Source organism: Salvia hispanica, chromosome 3 (assembly GCF_023119035.1).
Source record: "Salvia hispanica cultivar TCC Black 2014 chromosome 3, UniMelb_Shisp_WGS_1.0, whole genome shotgun sequence".
Classification (NCBI taxonomy): Eukaryota; Viridiplantae; Streptophyta; class Magnoliopsida; order Lamiales; family Lamiaceae; genus Salvia; species Salvia hispanica.
In genome coordinates, this window is record NC_062967.1 from 45,916,724 (window position 1) to 45,937,879 (window position 21,156).

At 36.2% G+C, this 21,156-nt stretch overlaps 5 protein-coding genes across 9 annotated transcripts; 2 read left to right on the top strand and 3 right to left on the bottom strand.

Annotated features, from left to right (window-relative positions):
• Positions 1-50: 50 nt before the first annotated feature.
• Positions 51-1,327, bottom strand: LOC125213768. The gene has a single exon (XM_048114498.1). The coding sequence runs from the start codon at positions 1,187-1,189 to the stop codon at positions 149-151; it is 1,041 nt and encodes a 346-aa protein (XP_047970455.1). The 5' UTR covers positions 1,190-1,327; the 3' UTR covers positions 51-148.
• Positions 1,328-4,072: 2,745 nt separating this feature from the next.
• On the top strand, positions 4,073-5,489 carry LOC125210738 (chaperone protein DnaJ-like). Its single transcript, XM_048110319.1, has 5 exons — positions 4,073-4,295; positions 4,444-4,531; positions 4,623-4,699; positions 4,788-4,844; positions 5,115-5,489. The coding sequence occupies exons 1-5, from the start codon at positions 4,194-4,196 to the stop codon at positions 5,358-5,360; spliced, it is 570 nt and encodes a 189-aa protein (XP_047966276.1). The 5' UTR covers positions 4,073-4,193; the 3' UTR covers positions 5,361-5,489.
• Positions 5,490-8,478: 2,989 nt separating this feature from the next.
• On the top strand, positions 8,479-8,847 carry LOC125210328 (leucine-rich repeat extensin-like protein 6). Its single transcript, XM_048109886.1, has one exon. It carries the CDS (start codon positions 8,479-8,481, stop codon positions 8,845-8,847), a length of 369 nt encoding a protein of 122 aa, XP_047965843.1.
• Positions 8,848-12,324: 3,477 nt separating this feature from the next.
• LOC125215658 (glutamic acid-rich protein-like) lies at positions 12,325-15,249 on the bottom strand. 4 transcript variants are annotated; one of them, XM_048117140.1, is made up of 9 exons: positions 15,109-15,249; positions 14,757-14,874; positions 14,520-14,658; positions 13,506-13,628; positions 13,342-13,386; positions 13,149-13,195; positions 12,931-13,017; positions 12,670-12,721; positions 12,325-12,567 (listed from the first exon to the last, which is right to left on the bottom strand). In XM_048117140.1, exons 2-9 carry the CDS (start codon positions 14,835-14,837, stop codon positions 12,551-12,553), a joined length of 591 nt encoding a protein of 196 aa, XP_047973097.1. In that variant the 5' UTR covers positions 14,838-14,874; positions 15,109-15,249; the 3' UTR covers positions 12,325-12,550. The 4 variants fall into 4 exon arrangements, with proteins under 4 accessions (XP_047973097.1, XP_047973099.1, XP_047973098.1 ...); XM_048117142.1 differs by having other exon boundaries at positions 14,757-14,826; positions 15,109-15,161; XM_048117141.1 differs by lacking the exon at positions 15,109-15,249 and having other exon boundaries at positions 14,757-15,008.
• A 3,142-nt stretch (positions 15,250-18,391) lies between these two features.
• LOC125209455 (glutamic acid-rich protein-like) lies at positions 18,392-20,661 on the bottom strand. 2 transcript variants are annotated; one of them, XM_048109054.1, is made up of 9 exons: positions 20,566-20,661; positions 20,339-20,454; positions 20,090-20,228; positions 19,529-19,651; positions 19,373-19,417; positions 19,166-19,212; positions 18,929-19,018; positions 18,665-18,725; positions 18,392-18,582 (listed from the first exon to the last, which is right to left on the bottom strand). In XM_048109054.1, exons 2-9 carry the CDS (start codon positions 20,414-20,416, stop codon positions 18,566-18,568), a joined length of 600 nt encoding a protein of 199 aa, XP_047965011.1. In that variant the 5' UTR covers positions 20,417-20,454; positions 20,566-20,661; the 3' UTR covers positions 18,392-18,565. The 2 variants fall into 2 exon arrangements, with proteins under 2 accessions (XP_047965011.1, XP_047965012.1); XM_048109055.1 differs by lacking the exon at positions 20,566-20,661 and having other exon boundaries at positions 20,339-20,485.
• Positions 20,662-21,156: the final 495 nt, after the last annotated feature.

Below are 21,156 nucleotides of genomic sequence, written 5' to 3' on the forward strand. Positions count from 1 at the left end.
ATATAACAACAATTGGACATATAGTTGTACTTACTGATAGGAGTATAATGTAAAGACTATGAAGAAAACACATTTAACTTAGCTAAATCTTTGTATAAAAACAAAATCAACTATTAGTCGATCAAAATTAAAGAAAGAGAAAAAAAAATCAAGCATGTTTCTTGTCCATATTGTGCACAAGCTGGCGCATTTGGAATCTCCAAAACAAGAAATAAGCAAATCCCAAACCAAGCAATACGAAAATCCACACATTCTCCTCTTTACCCTCTGCTTCGGATTCCACTTCCACTATGCTAAACTCGTCTTTCCCCATCATGCCCTCGTCAACATTCCCATATAACACGTATACCCTACTATCCGCCCCGACCGCCACAGCACTGGCGTGCTTCTCCTCATCGAGGGCAGTTTCGTCAAACACCGCTCCCTGGCTCCAGCTGTCGTCGCTCTTGATGAAATACAGCTTATGCTTCGACACGACCAAAACGACGCCGTCTCTTCTAACGGCGATGCCGTCGGGCACCGTCAGGTGCTTGTTGAGAATCACGCGCCTTGCGGAACCGTCGTCGGTGAAGACTTTGAACAGCTTCCCTGTGTTTGACTGAGTCACCAACAGATAGCCTTTGGTGCTGTAAACGACGCCATTGAGTCCGCAGTCTCGGCCGGCGTCGGGTTTGAATAGTTTGGATGCGGAGAGTATCGACGCCTCGCCTTGCTCGGTGACTTTGAAGATGACGTTGTTCGCCGAATCGGTGACGTAGGCGTTGCCGGAGTAATCGGCGGCGACGTGGTTGGCGGCGACGGCGGAGGGGAGGAGGTCGTCGAGCGGGGCGAGGAAGAGCTGGCGGGAGGTGCGGATGTCGTAGCTGGCTAGAGCGGAGAAGGGAGGGGAAACGCGGCGGACGACGGCGAGGAGGCGGTGATGGCGGGGATCGAGCGAGATGGCGGCGAAGAAGGAGTCGTGGGGGAGTGAATCGTCGGAGAGGAGGGAGGAGGCGATGCCGGCATCGGAGACGGAGATGATCTGGCGGTGGCGGAGGGAGCCGACGACGAAGTGGTCAGATTTGGGATCCCAGGCGAAGGATTCCGGATAGAGGTTCGGCCATCGGAAATTGATGACGTGAGGCCTCCGGCAGTGGATTGGGGCGGCGAGGAATAGTAGCACGACGATTAGTAGGTATTGATTGAACATGTTTAGGATTGTGGAGAGAGAGGGATTGTGGTTACTGGTTAGGATTTTTCATCTGAATCAGGTTCGTTGACCCCAAAGAGGAGATTAAGATTGGGTTTGGAATATTAAAATTTGGATTCCAATTTCCACTTGATTGGATGTGGATATCAAATTTACTAATTTATCGTCTAACATCATTATTTATTTTATTAATGCTTGAAAAAACCATCCAATTAGACTAAATAAAAAAATGCTGAAACAGATTAGCTTGCAGTAACATCCCTATCAATTTCTTTGGTTTTCATGCTATCAGGCCGATGGTCCATGTGCATTTGATGGTGGTCCAATTATGCAAACTATATGTGGTGTATATTTCACTAGAAATCAACAATAAAGTGATACAGCTATGGTGGTCCAATTATGCAAACTATATGTGGTGTATATTTCACTAGAGATCAACAATAAAGTGATACAGCTATGTATTTATTTCATTTTTTTAAAATGAAACGAATCTTATACTAATATGCATTAATTATTTTAATATACATCATTGCCAAAAACATTTCTACTATATTTTATTTATAAATACATGCTAAGATAATAAGATCCATGATTTTCTTATTCCAAGTAAGATTAGTTACATTCCCTGGAAAACGCATTAATCAGTTAATGACAAACCTTACACGCGATCATAAATTCTTTAGTTTGATTAGTACACGAGCAAGAAAAGCTTATAAATATCGAGCTTCGAATAACTTTTCTTTAGGCTTCTAGTACTAGTATTTACTTTTTATTTATCTAATTATTTATTTTAGTTTATAATTGTGAAATCAGACTTTTTTTTTATTAGAGCATCCACAATGGATGCCCGATCGCGCGCCCGATCTGCCAAGATCGGGTTCGGGCGTGGTCGGGCATCCATTGCAGCCCTCGGTCACGCCCGAGCGCGACCGATAGTTCGGTCGCGACCGATCCCGAGCCCGATCGATCGGGCGTGAGCTCGGGCGCCCATTGCAGAGGCGCGCCCGAGCCCGAGCCATATATTTTTTTAATTATTTAACCCTAATTTAAACCACTATAAATACTCCATTTTCTTCACTTTTCACACACCAAACCTTTCACTTTCTCTTCTATATTCTCTCAATATCCACACTTTCAACAATGGATCTGAGTCGATACCCGAGCCCGAATAATGTCGACGACGATATGCCGATGTTTGGAGGAGGAGGAGGCGGCCGCGGCGCCCGGTGGCCCGGCCACGAAGACCGCCTGGATCTGTAGGATCCACTTTCGTCTCCGACTCTGAGTTCGATCCGTTCTTGGGCACCGAGGAGTATCGGGTTGAGGATATGGAGCCTAGTTGTGGGCAACCTCCTGCCCCTGTGCGGCCGCCGCCGAAGAAAGGGAAGAAGAAGATGGCGCGGAAAGAAAAGGCGCCATCGGTCCCAGTCCCACTCCCACACGACGAGCCGAACGAGGAGTACGCAACAGGGCGTACTGACTACGAGTTGGATGAGTACCTGAAGGTGGCTCAGTGTTGGGTCGATGTATCGGAGGATTCGATAGCCTCCAACAACCAGACTTCGGCCAGGATGTGGGATCGCATTGAGGAACGCTACAACGAGGTGAAACCGAAGTGGGCGTTCAAGCGGACCAAGGTTCAGCTGCGCAAGTGTTGGGATCGGATCAAGCTCCACGTCAACAACTTCTGCTATATCTACAACAAGGAACAGGGACGGAAGGGCTAGCGGTGAGAGCATGGAGGATGTCCTCAACAAGTCGTTGTCCGAGTACCAACGAGCAGTTCGGGCAGTTCAAGCTGTACAATGTTTGGCCGATCTTGAAGGACAAGGGGAAGTTCAACGGATGGATACCGGTTGGATCCTCGGCTCTGAAGCGGACGAAGAACACCGCCGCTGGCGATTACACGAGCAGCGGCCCATCTCCTGTGGATCTGAACGCTGAGCCGGAAGGGAGTTCCGGCACGCCTACATCTACTTTTAGACGTCCCATTGGTACCAAGGCTGCCAAAGCCCAGGCCAAAGGGAAGGCGAAGGCGGGCGCGTCTGGATCAGTGGCCCCCCCGCAGGCTGCGCCTGCTCCATCTGTTCAGCTCATGGACAGGGCGATCGAGGAGTTCGGAGGTTATCGCGAGGTGGTTGAGTATAGGTTTATACTTGACGCCCAAAACAGCCTTCGTGAAGAAACCGATCCGGAAGCCCGACAGAGGACTAAGAATTTGGCGCAGAGGTTGAATTTAGATGACTAGTTTAGTTTTTTCTTTTTTTTAGTATTTTAGTTTTAATGTAGTTTTTTTTTTAATCTAAGTATGATTTAGTTCCACTTTTCTATTAAGTAATGTAGTTTTTTTTTTTTTGCATTTGTGGTGTTTAAAATAATATATTTTGATATTTTATAGTAATTAAAAATAAAATTAAAAAATAATGATTTAAAATTAAAATAAAAAGTGGATAAGAAATAGGGCATGCACTAGGGGTCCACCATTGCAGAAAGATAGGACATGCTAACGTGGCAACCACTAAGGCTCTCATTAGGACTTCCACTAGGACATCCATTATGGATCCTCATAGGATCCTAGAGCTGAATGCAATTCTTGGATTGCACTTCAATTTTGTATATAATGATCAATTTGAGATTTGTGCAGCAAAGTTTATCCGAGTTATGACGGAATAAATAAAAAAATCATTCTTCAATAAAAAAAGCGTTGCTCGGTTTACGAAACACATGGCGAAAAAATCTGGAATTGGAAGATGATATTTCCACGTAATGGAAGAAAAAATAAAGCGGTAGAATGTTCGAGACGTCGATGCCTCGCCTAGATATTTTTTCATCTTTCCTCAAACTCCAATTATATTTCATTCATAAACCGCCATTAAGAATCATCTCCTCGTTCTATATATACTGTGCCCCCATCGCTTTCCAGCCACCACACCTCCTCATTTCGAATGCTATAGCACATTAACCGCTTCAACAATCTTGCAGTTTTCATCCCGAGATTTGGTTGATGGACTGCGGTGGAGGGTCGCCGCTCTATTACAGCGTTCTCGGCGTCGCTACGGACGCTTCCGACGAAGAAATTCGACGCGCTTATCGTAAACTCGCTATGGTATGTTTGTTGCAAAATCTTCATCTTGTAGCATAAAGATTGAATCTTTTTCTCGAAATTAGAGATTGCTGACTGCAAAATCGATGCTATAGTCAAATTGTTTTGGGATGTTGAAAATGCTGAATCTTTTTGTGTTTTGATGATTCAGCAATGGCATCCGGATAAATGGAGTAGAACCCCTTCTCTTCTTGGTGAGGCCAAGCAGAAATTTCAGCAAATTCAGGAGGCTTATTCAGGTAGTGTGTAATGCGCTGTCAATTATGGCTGGTTGTGTTTGTTTCATCCTTGAGTTTTGGAAACTAATTAGCAATTTATTTGATGGAACAGTGTTGTCAGATAGGAGTAAGAGGATGTTGTATGACGCAGGGCTGTATAGCTGTGAAGACGATGAAGATGAGGTCGAGGTAGGTGTTGTGTTTTTTGTGATAGAACTAATTATATGATGATGTATTCAACACTTTTGTATTCTAATTTTGTGTGTTTTGTTTGTAGGGATTTGCTGATTTTGTCGGTGAGATGGTGTCTCTCATGAATGATGCCAGGAAAGAGGTGAGGATTTTTAATCTTTGTTTTGGGAGTTCTTTAATTTGGGATCAACTCTAGCTTATGTTTTCAAGAAAATGATTAGTTTCTTCAAGATTTGTAATAGGCCTGAGCAAACTTGATGCACAGCTAAGTTGATATTTGTACAAGTGTGATCTAGGCCCAACTAAATTCTAATTTGTGGCCACTAGTATAGTGTTTAATTTGCATCTGTTTGTAGTAGTGTGGAGGTGGCTAGGATGTGTTTCTAACTTTGTGATCAACTGTGCAAAACAGGACAAGAGTTACAGCATTGGTGAAGTACAGAGCATGTTTTGGGAGATGGCACAAGATTTTTACATGCCCAATTGGGATGGCTTGGCGCAGCAACAAGATGTTTATGATTCGCAGTGGCTTTGTGGGCAGCCGAATCTATATGAATCCGGAAATGTGCCGAGCAGTTGGTGGGAAGGAAGCATGATGCAGCAGCAGCAGGGGAATCCACAATTCAACAGTTTTGGAACACACAACATGTGCATATGAAGAGATCATAAGGGATTCAGTTTTGTTGTGTATTAGCTTAGTGTTTAGACATTGTGGTATAGGATTAGAGAGGACTTGGATTTGGACATCAGTTTTTGTATATGTACCAAGGAAGATCTACTTCTGGTATATGCAAGAGTTTGTACATGGATAACTTGGCATGTCAAATTCAATGGTAGTGATGAATTATTGAGTGTATTACCGAAGATGAAGATCGAAAGTAAGGATAAGAAACCTTATCTTGTAAAGACATGCTTCTACTTAAAGATCAACGAGTTGTATATGGAGAATAATTCATGTTTATTGATCCGAGTGGGATAGGTTTGGCAAGAAAATTGATTTGTTGAAATTGTAGGTATGTATGTTCTGATCATTTAGAATTGTAGATGTATTTCTTTTAATCGATTGTATATGATGAAAATGCATATATTTATAATTTCACCTAATCAATTTTCCTAGATCTGTGTTTTGATCATTTATCTAGAAGATCTAGATGATCAAAACACATAACCCTAAAACACATAACCCTACGTTTTCAACTAATCAATTTTCTTGCGAATTGATTAGACTTATATCTATTCAAGTGTTATGCACATTGAGTTTTTTATCTTTCTACTCCGACTCGAACTCAAACTCGGACTCTAGTGAGGATGTTAGATAGAAAAAGACGTGAATATTTTGTTTTTATGATTTGAGAGTACATTCTCTAGTCTCCATTACAAAATTAGCTACAAGCAGATGACCCACAAGTCAAAATTATCACACACGACTCCTACAACTTATCATTACTAATGTGTCATTTAATATGATTGAGTATCATTAATCTGTCATTTGATATTATTGAGAGTTGAAACTTTAGTCTCACAGATTTTATTTCACTGAGATGAAATTTTAAAGTGACTATTTCGATTGATTTATAATTTTGATTATGTGAAACTGAATGCAGATTGTGATAATGTCGCTGGTGATCCTGTCAAGTGTCACCTACTCATATACCTAATTGTTGATAGTGCTGATCGTGATCTTCTTAATTGGAAATATCAAGATCAAGATCGGGTTTAATTCTTTTGTTGATTCCTTATTGATTCAATATCCATTGATCAACAAGACAACAAGTTTAGTCAAAGTGGATATCTATTGTTTTGTTATGAATTAATATTCAATCTCTCTTTTTTGGATTTCGTTTTATATATACGGTCAATTTCTTGTTGGAATAAATATTACTATGAGTTCTCATTTGGTGAAAAGGGTTTAATGAGTACTAAGTTTCATATGTTTTTGTCATGTGTTTTCTTTCAAATTTTGGTTTTATATTGTGCTGTTGTGCGTAGTAGTATAATTTAGTGAGCGATAGAGAGATCGTATTATAACATTTGCCTTGATCTGATTTGTCCTTTCCAAAAATCAATCGGTCGTTTTCTTTATTGAAATAGTTCTCTTGGAATTATATTTGAAGTTAGGTAGTTCTAATTCATTTTAATACTTAGATCAATTACTTAATTTCACCAAACAAAATAATTGGAATGAATTAGAATTACCTAACTTCAAATATAATTCCAATTCCACTATACCAAACACTCTTATATATTCCACCAGACAAGCTATTTTGAAGCATTAAGCACGCCTTGCTTTTCTTTCTTATTTATATGGCCATGGAAATTTGTAGAGGCTGCAAATTCCACTAAAGAAGATTCATGTATTACTAGTTGAGTTGACAAAGAAAATTTGTATTCAGAAATTTTTCTTTTCTCTTATATTTGGTCCCATGAAAGGAGACGCTGTGAAAACTGAAAAGCACTGATTTTATATATCTACAAATCAATTGACTATTTGACTAAATTGCTTCCACCAATGAAAAGAAAATTTATAATTATAGCTCCAATTTCTCCATCTAATTAAAGTAACGTTAACTTATAATCGATTGCGACATTAATATTACTGGAGGTGCCGTCCATGGTTATATTAATTACTAATAAATATCTTGTTTCCATGTGACCACGCTCTTACAGTCTTAATTGACTTAAGTTATTCTTAAGAAATTACCAAGTTTTAATACTACAACTATTGAACTATGTACATTAATTATCCATAAATAGTATAATCTATTTTATACTAATATACTTGCTCGTCATTATATAAAATTATAAATCTTCGGACCACCGACGAATTGCATAATTGACTTATGAGTGACTTGGACTAGTCCAATTAAAATAAATAATTAATTTACTCTTTATTTTAATAATTTTAAGAAAATCGGTGTCTTCTTAAGAAAAGCTCACAACTAAGATGAGTTGTCGAAATCTCTTCGGAAAAAAGATGAGTTGTCTAAATTTGTTTACTAAAAACAGTATTGAATTCATCATCCTTCTTTGCATGATTCCCTTAAAAATTGCTTTCAAATGATGCTCCAATAATAGATTTATAACCTCTCCTCATATTCCTCTAGTGATGCATGCAACCTTGATTGTGGCCGAGGGTAAGGCATGTCTAACATGGCCCCCTTGACTTTTAAATTTTTATATCCATCAAAATTCTCAATAATACAAATACTATTCAAATATTAAACACCAATTAACTCTAAACATTAGTATAGTAGTGGACAATTTATTGCATCCATAGTTAGAAATTACAACTTTTTTTATTCTTATAAATGGCGCTACCAACTACTAATTGATTTACAGATATGGTATCTTCTTTAATTTATTTCTCATGAATAGTGAGAAAGCAATTGTATTATAAGAAAAGGTGTACAATTATTGGAATTACATAAATCCAATTAGAGACTATGTATACTTAATTAGTAATAGAATAAACACTAAAAAAGTACACAAACTATAAATCTAAGGCCTAATTAGTGGGGCCTATAAAGTGGACCATCCACATGCAAATAGTGACTTTGCCTTATAGATTAAGCCAAACCCCTCAATACATAGAAAAATTATAATTGAAGCCATAACCATAACTTCCACATCCCTCCTAAATTCCCCCTATTATTTCTCCAAAACTTCCCCTCCCCCTTTTCCCAATGCTTCCATGCACCTAAACAAACTTCAACAAGACCCTTTCCAACACCACACCATTCTTCTAAATCAAAATTCTTGATCACTCTCAAACCATGATGGCTAGCCTCAAAATCTTGCAATTCACCATTTTTCTTGCCATAATCTCAACTTCAGTTAAATCCCAAGAAGAGAATAAGTGCGGTGGATGCCCTTGCAACAACCCTTGCAACCCGCCGCCGTCTCCTCCGCCGCCAGCGCTGCCGCCCCCTCCGCCGAAGAAGAAGCCGCCGCCGAGCAACTACTGCCCGCCGCCTCCCAGCGGCGGCGGCCAGAACCCGCCGAACCCGCCTTACATATACATAAACGGTCCGCCCGGAAACTTGTACCCGGTCGACCCGTACTACTCCGGTTCGGTTCGGAGCTTCTCCTCCGGTTTGATGCCATTCTTGATCAGCGCCGGTTTAGGGCTGCTAGCCATCTGGTGACAATTTACGGCGGTGGAAAAAGATTTTTATTTTCTTAGGAGGTAAAGATAATTTCCTAGGAAATTTTCGTTATAATTTGGTGATCAGATCATCAATGTTTCGATTATTCCATACTTGCTTATGAATTTCTCTTATTTCGTTGCTATTGAATAATGATAGTTATCGATTTCTTTTTGTTTACGCCTCATGATTTCTTTTTATTTTACTATGTTCGTGCTTGTTTAATTGTAAAATGGATATAATCTCTGCCTAATATTAAATATAGATTTCCGAATTAAATATATAACATGGAGTAGTCTTAATTTAGTGCTTAATTCAAATTTTTACGAATAAATCCGTTGTTCATGGATGTTACGCATTATCCACTACCTTGTGTTTCTAGTTCCATTTGTCTCTAATATATAAATTAAATTAAAACTCTGTTTTTATGGACTTTTTGGGCCCACCATTACACCATTAGTATGGTTTAGGTGTCTTTATTTGTATGCATTTTTTTCATATATATCAATGCTATTAATATGTTTTTATGATCTTTAATTTATTTCCCCTAATAATATTATGTAGCAAATACTTAGGGTATTGACTTATTCAATGAGAACATACGTCGCTATGAAGTCTTTAAGAAGGAGCGCGTCATCAAAGGAATAAATCAAGCATCTTTATACACCTCAATTCTTCATGACCAATTTAGTCAGCCATTATAAGTCTTGATGATATTTTCCCACAAATTAAAATTCTCTCACTATATAGCATTGAAAATTACGCGATGCATCCATGAATCAAGGATATAGACTTATATCAAATATACTACTACGAGTACTTTAGAATATTTCATTCATTGCATTCTTGATTTCTAATAAAAAATTATAAACATTAGTACTATGTATATCTCCATACACTCATATTTTAGTAACGATCGAGTATATCAAAAGAAAGAAAAAACAGTCTATGTTAAAAATTTAATTAAAACTTAGCAGGAATTATGGCATCATTGGAAAATAAAAATAACATATACATAAATCATGAAAGTTGTGTCTCTGATGTTTAATGGTACAATAATGAAGAGACGTATTATTCAAGTAAAATTATGTACAAAATTTCCAAGGATGCGACGAACCGAAATTTATATATGATTATAATTAATCTGATATCATAGTTGAAAAAGTAAATTTTCTAAAAAATGCTTCAACAAATTGTGGGCTCCTTTTGATGAAAAAGATCCTTACACGTATTGAGGTGTGGAGGAACATGCGTTTGAAGAAGGTTTGTTCAATTTATCTAACTTTGATACTTTATTCCTTATTCTTAGTTGATTAATATTGAATTGTGGGTGGGGTTTGGTGGGTTGGTGATGTAATTTTCTATCTTGGTTAGTTTTTGTTATGGAGGTTGTTGCCCTTCAATGGTAATGAAATCGCCACAAAAACAAACCTAATTATTTTATAATAGTAACATATGTAGAGATGAAGGTTGTCTTCCACCGATTTTCAGGAAATAATGAGTGCTTTGGTTAAAAGGAATTAATTAACTACATATAATTCCATAAAATTTTGTCATTTACTAGTTTGCAATTACACGTTTAGTACAATTTTTTAATTTGGGTAATTTACCCCCACCGCAGAAAACTAAAGTTGACATGGTGGTAAGTAGTAAGTATTTTAGAATATGCAGTAAAATTACAATTTGTTCGGAGATAAATCAACATTACGAATTGTAAATGTCTTGTTATATTGTAAACAACCAAAATACTACTGTAGTAAAAGTGATGCAATTATATACGCATTTTGTTGCGAAATCGGATTAAATGAGAAATTATAGCTACGATATTATTTGATTTTCTTGTGACCAAAAATTTAAGTGTGGAGAAATTAAACGACGTATTATTGATTTATATTTCGAATAGATGAATGTTCAAATTCATTTGTGGGTGGATCAAATATACTTAATATTTTAAGATGGCCACTTGAACGTGGAATTGTGGGAGGATGTATAAACTATAAGCATTAAGTATTTAATGTTATCTCACATTGGTTAAAAAAAATTGGTAAATCACATGTATATCATGTCTAAGTAACATTTACATGGCTTGTGATATTGTGTGTACATGGTGACGGGCTATATGGTGACAAGCGTGGCCGCTTGCCCGGCGACTCGCGGAGCCTCGATGCCCCGTGCTTGAGCCCATGGGTTACAGTAGTTTACCATTTTCATTCCTTGTAATTTTCAACTTCTACATTTCTGTTTTGATATGTAAATTGTATAACAATTAACAAATGTACTTCTTTCCAATACAAGTACTAGTAATTAGTACTTTTATCAACTTACAATTTGAGTTATTGCAATATTTAGAATATAGCTCAAAATAATAAGAATAATTGTACAATAGTACTACTTACTATCTGTACACATGCTCTGATGATCAGCTACAAGAATACATTAAGGAGAAATTACACTTATTTCGTTTTTACATATATTCACCAGCATTCAGCGGGGTGCCTTCTAGTATATGCAGTACTATTCTTGAGGGGGAAAAAATCTAGTAATAATTAGGATAAAGAAGTATATTTTACACTTTGTTTTGGTTAGTACAAAGTCGCAATCATGAATACGTAAATTTGAGTCGTTTCTTAGTGCTTGGATGACCAAAGCGAAAATTCAAGATTAGCATTGCAGAAAAGAATTTCCAAAAAATACACTATATTATATTCGATCTATGAGTTTAAGGACATTAAAGTAAATAACAATTTTTTTTTTCTAAAAAGACATGTCTGGGCTATATGAAGATGATACACATTATCATCTCACCTAGAGGTATTTATTGGTTATAGTACATGTCAAAATAATTGAGAGATGAATATCAGGGAGTATCAAAATAGCACAATAAATCAATGGATATATATATAGTATATATGACGTACTTTCCCACGTTCTATGATATGATAACACAAAGCATCTGATTTTTGATCGATCAATTAGTTTCAAGTTTCAACATTTCATAGAAAGTTTTATGTGCTTACGACTCGATTTCTGTCTCATTTCAGTGGGAAATTGTATTGGACGTTCACCTACCTATTCTAATATTTATTGAATGAATATATGTGGATTTAGGCTTTACCAAGAACATTAATAGCACAAGTTTCAAACATGAAATTAATGACGCCTAAATTGTCGAATTGCTTAATATTAATGCAGTTCTTTATAATGTATGGAGTAATAGAGAAGGAGATTTATACGTTCGTGTTTCTGTTATTCTGTCATTGCTTGCAATCATAACAGATTTTTTTTTAACACATACAATACGAACCAAAGTACTATACACTCTATACTACTTATAGTACAACAAAATCAAGCCATATCATTTTTTTCGGTCGCTGAAAAAGTGCATCTATTATTGCAAAAATTATAAAACATCTAGACCAAATACAAGCCATTAACCATAGTCTGGATTTTATTTAGCAATTAACCCTATGTTTAGCATTGAAAAAGATATGTAAATAGTTTATCATTAGAAGACCACCAAAAAATGATAACATAAACCAGGTCTAAATCCTACGACTGTACACCAACGGGTGGGGTTTTTTCTCTTTAAGAACAAAAGACTAGATATTCTATAACACTGTCCAAATTAGAGCTTACGTTGCTATGGGAAAAATTTACCACATGTAGCCAAGTTGTTGAACAATTTCATCACCTACCACTCCCCTCAATATATATCCTCATCTGCAAATATCAGAAATTCATAAGCGGGGATCAAAGGAAACATAAATATGGACGAACGACCATAAGTTGAAAAGCAGAAGGCGTGATCAAGTCCAAGCATACCATTCTCCTCAGCCATGTTATAATCATCTTCATCGTCATCAAAATCTTGATTCTATAAATTGCAGACATAGTATTAGCTACGGTTCATATAATTCTCATCCGGAGGAATATATCTCAAACAAATCAACAGAAGCTTAAATGAGTGGATAATTTGAAAAACAAGCATTCACAAGATTGTCAGATGTTGAATATAGCCAAAAAATAAGGTTTATGGTGAAAATTATGTAAGTTGAGTGAGATGCACGAGGTCATCAGTTATACCTGCTCATAATCACCATCATCACTTATTTCTCCATCTTCTTCATTTCCCTCCTCTTCTACTTCCTCCTCTTCGTTTTCTTCTGTGTCCTAAAAGCACATATTCCATAGACAACAGTAGATCAAAATGACATAGTAAAAGCACAAAAAGTAAGACATTGCTTCGAGTAACTCAGAAAGTAAACGCTAAAATGAATTTCAGTTTAATATGGAAAATTTACCTTGTTCTTTTCCTCAAGCTTCTCAAACTGATCAAGTTTGCTCAAGTCTGTTATAATCGTTTCAAATTTTCATTCAATCAGAGCACATTTTCAAAATAAAATTCAGAAGGAAAAAGTGCTACAAATAGAACATATTTAAGTGTTTACAATTACCACCAACAAATAAGGATATTAATTCTTGCGAACTTATTACCTATTTCATTGTCCCACTTGACTCTCTTGACAATCTTCTGTCCATCTGCTACGTTAAAGAATATATGAGATACACCATACATGAGACCAAGAAAATTCACAGGCAAACTGAAAATTGATGCTACGAAATAAAACAGTTGTTTAATATACAAACAGAACATCAACCTCTGACTAGTTCTGCAGGCATATGATCTTTGTCCATCATTATTAAGTGATGGAGTGGTTGCTTAACAGTTGTTGCCTGCAATTTCTTATCCAAGTACCTCTCTATGTCTACTTTTTGTGTTTCTGCAATAATTTATAGAGATATATCAGACCAACGGAATGCAAGTAAATGAATGGAATAAAAACTCAAGACACAATTATTCGTAGCAATTTGACGGATTGCAAGTTCATTAACAACAAAGCAGGACGACATATTCAGATGAGATATTGTTTTGCCATTCGTCATTTTCACTTTTTATAGCACGTTTTTCTTCATCAAGCCTACAACATCATACACTATATCTGCAACAAGACATCCAATGATACGAGCATCCTATTTTCTGTTGACTAAGTCTTTTGCTCATCTTTAAAGTAGTTTTATTAATCACATTTCTCTCTTCAGTTAGTAGCATAGTTCTCCATCATGCACGTTCCCCTCGTTGTTAGTTGCATAGTGCTCTCATGCATGTGTTGTCATCTTCTATAAATACTTGTAAGCCTTTGAGGCATTTCATCAAGCAAGTAATAGAATATTTCCTTTTACCTTTAGTTTGAAAAGTTTTATTCATAAATTTCATACGCATAGTTTGTTGGAGTTAAAATCCACTCAAATTATTCAAGTTTATATCATCCAAATAGTAGGAAACTCAGTCAAAACAGATGAAATTTTGTATCCTATTTTTGCCTGTAATTTCTAAGGACACAGTTACACTATACAATAAGTCTCCATGAAATTGAGTATACTATCTTTTGCTACAGCTTAAACAAATAGTAGATACTTAAATCAGGTCTCCTAATACAGGATTAATAAGCATTAGTCATGTAAATCACATTAGAAAAATTGGGATGAAAACAAATTCACATCCCAACTACACGTCTTTCAAAGTAAACTCCCCTAATTTGAAATCGGTTCATGTGAATCAGCAGAGAGTAAAGTAGCAAAAATGATCGGAAATTAGAAAGGGGGAAACGGACTCTGTAGGGTTAGCCTTCTATCTTGGTAATGGTAAGGAGATGTCTCGAAAAAGGTCTGCAGATTCTGTGACCAAGACACAAACCTAGAGTATTTGTTTACTTCTTCCACAGAATACTTCACAACGCCTATCGGAATTTCCTATCAATCAATCAATCAATCAAATTCGCCTCCGAATCAAAACTAAGCCAGATAACTAAACTGCATTTATAAAAAAAATGTAGGATATGTGGCGTTACCGGAAAAAGATCGAAAGGCATTTGCTTGGCTCTGGGCGGCCCTGCACGGCCGCGGCCGCCGCCTCTTCCTCTGAATGACATGTATTTTCAGCTCAGCGGAGTGCTTTGAAGAATGAGTCTGGTTATTGTAAAAGTGGGTGCCCATTATCATATAATTGTAGAAGTATGATTCTGATTTTCTACATTAACTATGCATAACCAGTTTTTTTGAAAAAAAATCGCATCAAATACTTTTAGGCAAGTTTATGCAGTTTCTGTACAGATTCAGTTTTCCATACATTTATACAGATTCAGTTTTGTTCTGTTCAATTTAACGCAACGCATAGTCAAGAGCATAGAGAGAAGAGCATACCTGCCGCGTTGAATGAATTGATATGAAGAATTAGAACTATGTCGAATTATTTATTGGTTAAATTAGGGTTATATAAGAGATTTTTGTAGTTGTAATAAATAATTAGAGATGTGGAAGTGAAAAGATTTTTATTGAAATGAGAGGGTTTTGAAAGCCAAACTGAATATCCATCTTTGCAGTGGAGCTGAATGAATCAATAAAATCTCTATAAATATCCCCCACTGCCCAAGGTTTATCGAATCGGCGGTTAAAATCGAAATCGTAACCGACAGTTACGGTTCCGAACTGAAACCGTCGATTTTTGAATCGTGGTTCGGTTCAGGTTTAAAAATTTTCGAATCGAAACCGTGTCGGAACCGCCGGTTCCATGCGGTTTCAAATCGTAACTGTGAAAAACCGCTGGAAAACCGTGAAATCAAGCCGGAACTGCCAAAAATCGGCGGTTTGGAACCGTAGAAAAAAACAGCCGGAAAACCGCCAGTTCGGAACCGAAACTGAAACCGGCGGTTTTGGAACCGGAACCGTAACCGCGAACCACTTTCGCGGTTCCGGTTCCGGTTCAACAATTTCCAAAATCGGAATCGGCGGTTCCGTACCGTAACCGTCGGTTCCTGAACCGTGGGCACCTCTATCCCCCACCCAAACTAGAAACGGAAAGAGAGATTTCAAAAAAACGAGTCATATTCGTTCGAAATTTAGGACTACTATCGCTGACCTTTCGGAATATGGGATCAAGGTATGCGAATTTTTCATAATATGGGATTTTTGAATTTTTGTATATTTTCTTTTCTTTTCTCTTATTATTTTTCTCAATATTTATGAATTGGCTAAATTACCCTCTATTATTTTGAACACAATTTTGATATTTTCAAATCACCACCACCCTCATCCTCCTCCGGTCCTCCCCTTCGCCGCCTCCACCCTCCTCTTTGGTTATTCAGATTTTGATTGCATTATGCACGTGTGCGTTTCTGTTGCAAAAACGTGCACTGTTTTAGCTCAGCATTTTATTCAGAGAAATGGATACAAATTTCTCAACTTGAACCCTAATTCGTTGCATCACTATTGTTGTAAATGAAGAAGGAATGCTTACATGTTTAAGTTTTTGCCTAATTAGTCTACTATTGCTGTTGCAGATTCCTCAGTGCTGCTATATTTAATCGGTTTAGGGGGGAAATCGGGAGAATGATTTACAAGTATATGGTGGCTGGTGCCGATGCCACCGGATCTTGACACGCAAATTCGTCACAGCTTCGAGGGGCTCTACACCCATCTCCTGAAGGCAGCGCAGGGGAGGAGGAAATGGGTGGAGACGGCAGATTTGCAGAATTGGGTAAAAAATTCATGAGTTGAGTAAAACATCAAAATATGTGAAAATAATAGGGGTAATTTGGCCAATTCATAAATATTGTGATAAAAATATTAAGAAAAAAGAAGTGAAAATAGATAAAAACTCAAAAATCACTTATTTCAAAAAATTCGCATGCCACGATCCCCTATTTTGAAAGGTTAGCGAAATTAATCCTAAATTTCGAAAGACATGCGAATTAAGTCCTTTTTTTCTGAAATCTCTCGAACGGAAATGGCCGCAAAAAGATTCAAAAACCATAACAAGCGAAAAAAAACGAAAAAAAATATATAAGTAACAAATTATTATTATTATTATTATTATTATTATTATTATTATTAATTCTTCTATTAAAGTGAATCATGCTCATCAACAAATATAACTCAGCGGTATGTACTCACTAGCTATAAGTTTGAACTTGAAGTTTATCAAAAGATATGAATAAATGTAGTGGTTTGTGAGTTAATTTCATAGATAATCATCCATTGTATCACATTGGTTACGGAATTTGATTTGTATCAAAATGAGTATTAAACTTTATACTACTTTATAGTGCTATCATTTTATAATTTTATTCTATTTTTAAATTATTTGATTTAATAGTTAAAATATTAAATTGTTTATTTAAATTAATTCAAAATAGATAAGGACGATACGCATATTCAGATTTAGATACACTTTTGATTTAAATTGCATAAATTCCGAGAAGAATTTTCAAGAAATAAATAGAAATGCCGGCGATTGTAATATTTAAAATATTATGCTTCGGGCATAGATGGATGTATTTTACTACTATTTTCCTAAATATTTTCAGAGGTTATAGCAAGAATTTTCAAGAAACAACGTGAGTTGTTTAGGTTTTGGTCGCGAAGATACTACATTTTAGTTTATTTTAAGGCTGTGTTTGGGAACATGGAATTGGAGCTATGGAATTGGAATTGGAGTCTTAAATTCCAATTTCATTGTTTGGTACTTTAAAATTGCGTAGAATTAGAATTGAATTATAATTCTAAGTTTTCCAATTCTATGATTTTAATTCCACGGTTGAACAAAAGAATTCAAATCGCAACATTTCAATTCCACGGGTCAAAACTTAAAAACACGCGGATCTATTCGGGTCAAATTAGTTAAACGGGTCAAAATTATTTTCTCCCAATTCACTCTGCATCTATCTCCTCTCTTCGCGACTGCCCTTTTCTCTGCAAATTCGCCTCCTCCATCTCCGTTCAAACGGTTCATCAGGTAATTATTCTCCATAAAAAATTCAGATTTATCACCATCTTCTTATGTTATGGTGTGTATTTTCGTGTTTCTGCTTTGGAATTTGCGAATTTGTATAGTTAAATTTTCTTTATTTTTTTAAATCTGCTAATTTATTTTTTCAGATCTCGATTGTTAGCTAGGGTTGATTGTATTGAATTGGGCTTTATCTTAGCCGACGTTTTTTGCTTTTGGGCTTCTATCTAGGGTTTTTCGAGTGAACTGTTGACTGGTTACTTTATACTTATTAAATTGTTTATTTAAATTAATTCAAAATAGATAAGGACGATACGCATATTCAGATTTAAATACACTTCTGATTTAAATTGTATGAATTCCGAGAAGAATTTTCAAGAAATAAATAGAAATGCCGGCGATTGTAATATGTAAAATATTATGCTTCGGGCATATCATGGATGTATTTTACTATTTTCCTAACTATTTTCATAGGTTATAGCAAGAATTTTCAAGAAACAACGTGAACTGTTTAGGTTTTGGTCGCGAAGATACTACATTTTAGTTTATTTTAAGAGAATTATTCACGAGAGTGAATTTCAACAGTGTTATTCTCTAATTTTAATTAACATATTTTTAATACTCTGTTATATTATAAACAGAGAAGTTATGTTATATTCTAGCTTAATACCACATAGAGAATAAACCAAAGACCAAAAAGTTCATTTACAATACGTAAATACGGAGTACTATATCTAAAAAAATTGATAACATGTAACCAGGTCTAAATCCTACTAGCAGTTGGTGTTATAACACCGTCTAAATTAGAGCTTACTATGTTGCAAGCAAAAATATACCACATGTAGTCAAGTTGTTGAACAATGTGATGCTAACTCAATAAATCGCGTTATCTGCAAATATCAGAAATTCATAAGTGGAGATCAAAGGAAACATAAGTTGAAAAGCAAAAGCCATGAGCAAAATCAAGTATACCATCTTCGTTCGCCTCCTCATCCATGTTTAAGTCATCTTCATCATCATCAACATATTCACCCTGAAAATTGCAGATGTATTAGCTGCAGTTCTTATAATTCTCATCCAGGGGATTATATCTCGAACAAATCAACGGAAACTTAAATGAGCGAATAATTTGAAAAACAAGCATTCACAAGATTGTCAGATGTTGAATATAGCAGAAAAATAAGGTTTATGGTGAAAATTATGCAAATTGAGTGAGATGCACCAGGTCAGCAATACCTTCGTATATTCTTCGTCATCACTAAATTCTTCATTGTCTTCATTTTCCTCTTCTTCTATTTCCTCCTCTTCGTTTTCTTCTTCAGTTCCCTAAAAGCACATATTCCACAGACAAAAAAAAAGATGAAAAGATGATCAAAATGACATAGTAAAAGCACAAAAGGTAAGACATTGCTTCGAGTAACTCAGACGAAGTAGACGCTAAAAAGAATTTCAGTTGAGATATGGAAAATTTACCTTATTCTTTTCCTCAAGCTTCTCAAACTGATCAAGTTTGTTCAAGTCTGTTATAATCGTTACAAATTTTCATTCAATCAGCAGCACATTATGAATAGAAAATTCAAATGGAAAAAGTGCTCACAAATCGGGCAGCATACTTAAGCGACATCCATGCTTATGATGAACATCAACAAATAAGGATATTAATTCTTGGGAACTTATTACCTATTTCATTGTCCCACTTGACTCTCTTGACAGTGTGATGTCCACCTGTTACGTGAAAGAATATATGACATACATGAGACCAAGAAATTCACAGGCAATCAGAAAATTGATGCTACAAACTACGACAGTTGTTTAATATAGAAACAGAACATTGACCTCTGACTAGTTCTGCAGGCATATGATCTTTGTCCATCATTATTAAGTGATGGAGTGGTTGTTTAACCCTTGTTGCCTGCAATTTCTTATCCGAGTACCTCTCTATGTCTACTTTTTGCGATTCTGCAATAATTTATAGAGATATATCAGACCTACTGATTGTAAAAAATTGCATGGAATAAAAACTCAAGACACAATTATGAGTAGCAATTTGACTGCATTGCAAGTTCATTAACAACAAAGGACTACATATTCAGATGAGATATAGCTTTGCCATTCAATTTTTATAGCACATTTTGCTCCATCAAGCCTACACCGAACAGTAGGACGCTCAGTCAAAACAGATGAAATTTTGCTAAAGTGCTAAACAATAAATCTCCATAGAATTGATTATAGTCATGTAAATCACATTAGAAAAAATTAGGGAAGAAAACGAACTCACATCCCCACTACTACATGATATGTCTTTCAACGTAAACTCCCCTAATTTGAAATCGGATCATGGCAGAATTGTCCATCAAAGTGGCAAAAATGATCGGAAATTGAAAAGGGGAAACGTACTCGGTAAGGTTAGCCTTCTATCTTGGTAATGATAAGGAGATGTCTCGAAAAAGATGTGCAGATTCTGTGACCAAGACACAAACCTAGAGTACTTGTTTACTTCTTCCACAGAATACCTCACAACGCCTATCGGAATTTCCTATCAATCAATCAAATTGGCCTAGAATCAAAACTACTACGCCGCCAGATAACTAGACTGCATTTATTAAAAAGAAAAAAAGAAAAAAAAAGTAGGATGCATGGCGTTACCGGGAAAAGATCGAAGGGCATTTGCTTGGCTCTAGGGGGGCCACCACGGCCGCGGCCGCCTCTTCCTCTGAATGACATGTATTTTCTGCTCGCAGTGTGTTGAAGAATGATTCTAGCTAGATATTGTAAAAGTAGCCAATTATCATAGTATCATTATTTAGTGAACTATGTAAAACCAGTTTTCAGTTCATCGAAACACATAATTATGCGCATAGGGAGAGAGAAACCTGCCGCGTGGAATGAATTGTAGTATGAGAATTAAGAACTATGTCGAATTAAAACGTACAGTTAGAAATTTTGTTTAAAGAACATGTAGGGCACAGCCCAACGAAAGCCCGGCAGCAGGTTTGTCGGTGCTATTTTGGGTGGTACAATTGTTACTTGCACATTCTTCTAATTTTGTATTTGTATACCCATTGTGTTTAGCTGTTTAAGACTTTTACATGTGTATGAAAAAGTGTGTTTAGTTGTTTTAGACTTTTACATGCGTAAGAAAAAGTCTATTGATAGTCTTAGAGTAAAGGCTAAAATTATATGGTTATTTTACGTTTTTGGTCCTAAATATTATCTTTTGGTCATGGACTAACTGTTCCGTTAAAAACTAATGGTCAACGGGTTTAATCCTGATTTTGACCAAATTAAACTTTTAATTCTGATTTTTCACTCCCTATTTAATTAATTCTCTAATTATTTTTATAAATATTCTTTTCAAATTAGAATTAAATAATATGTTTAGGGTTCTTATTTCTTCAGCCTCCGCCATTAAACTGCTGCTGGAGCTCTGAACAGCTTCGAGCTCAATCCTAGCGGCGAATCCG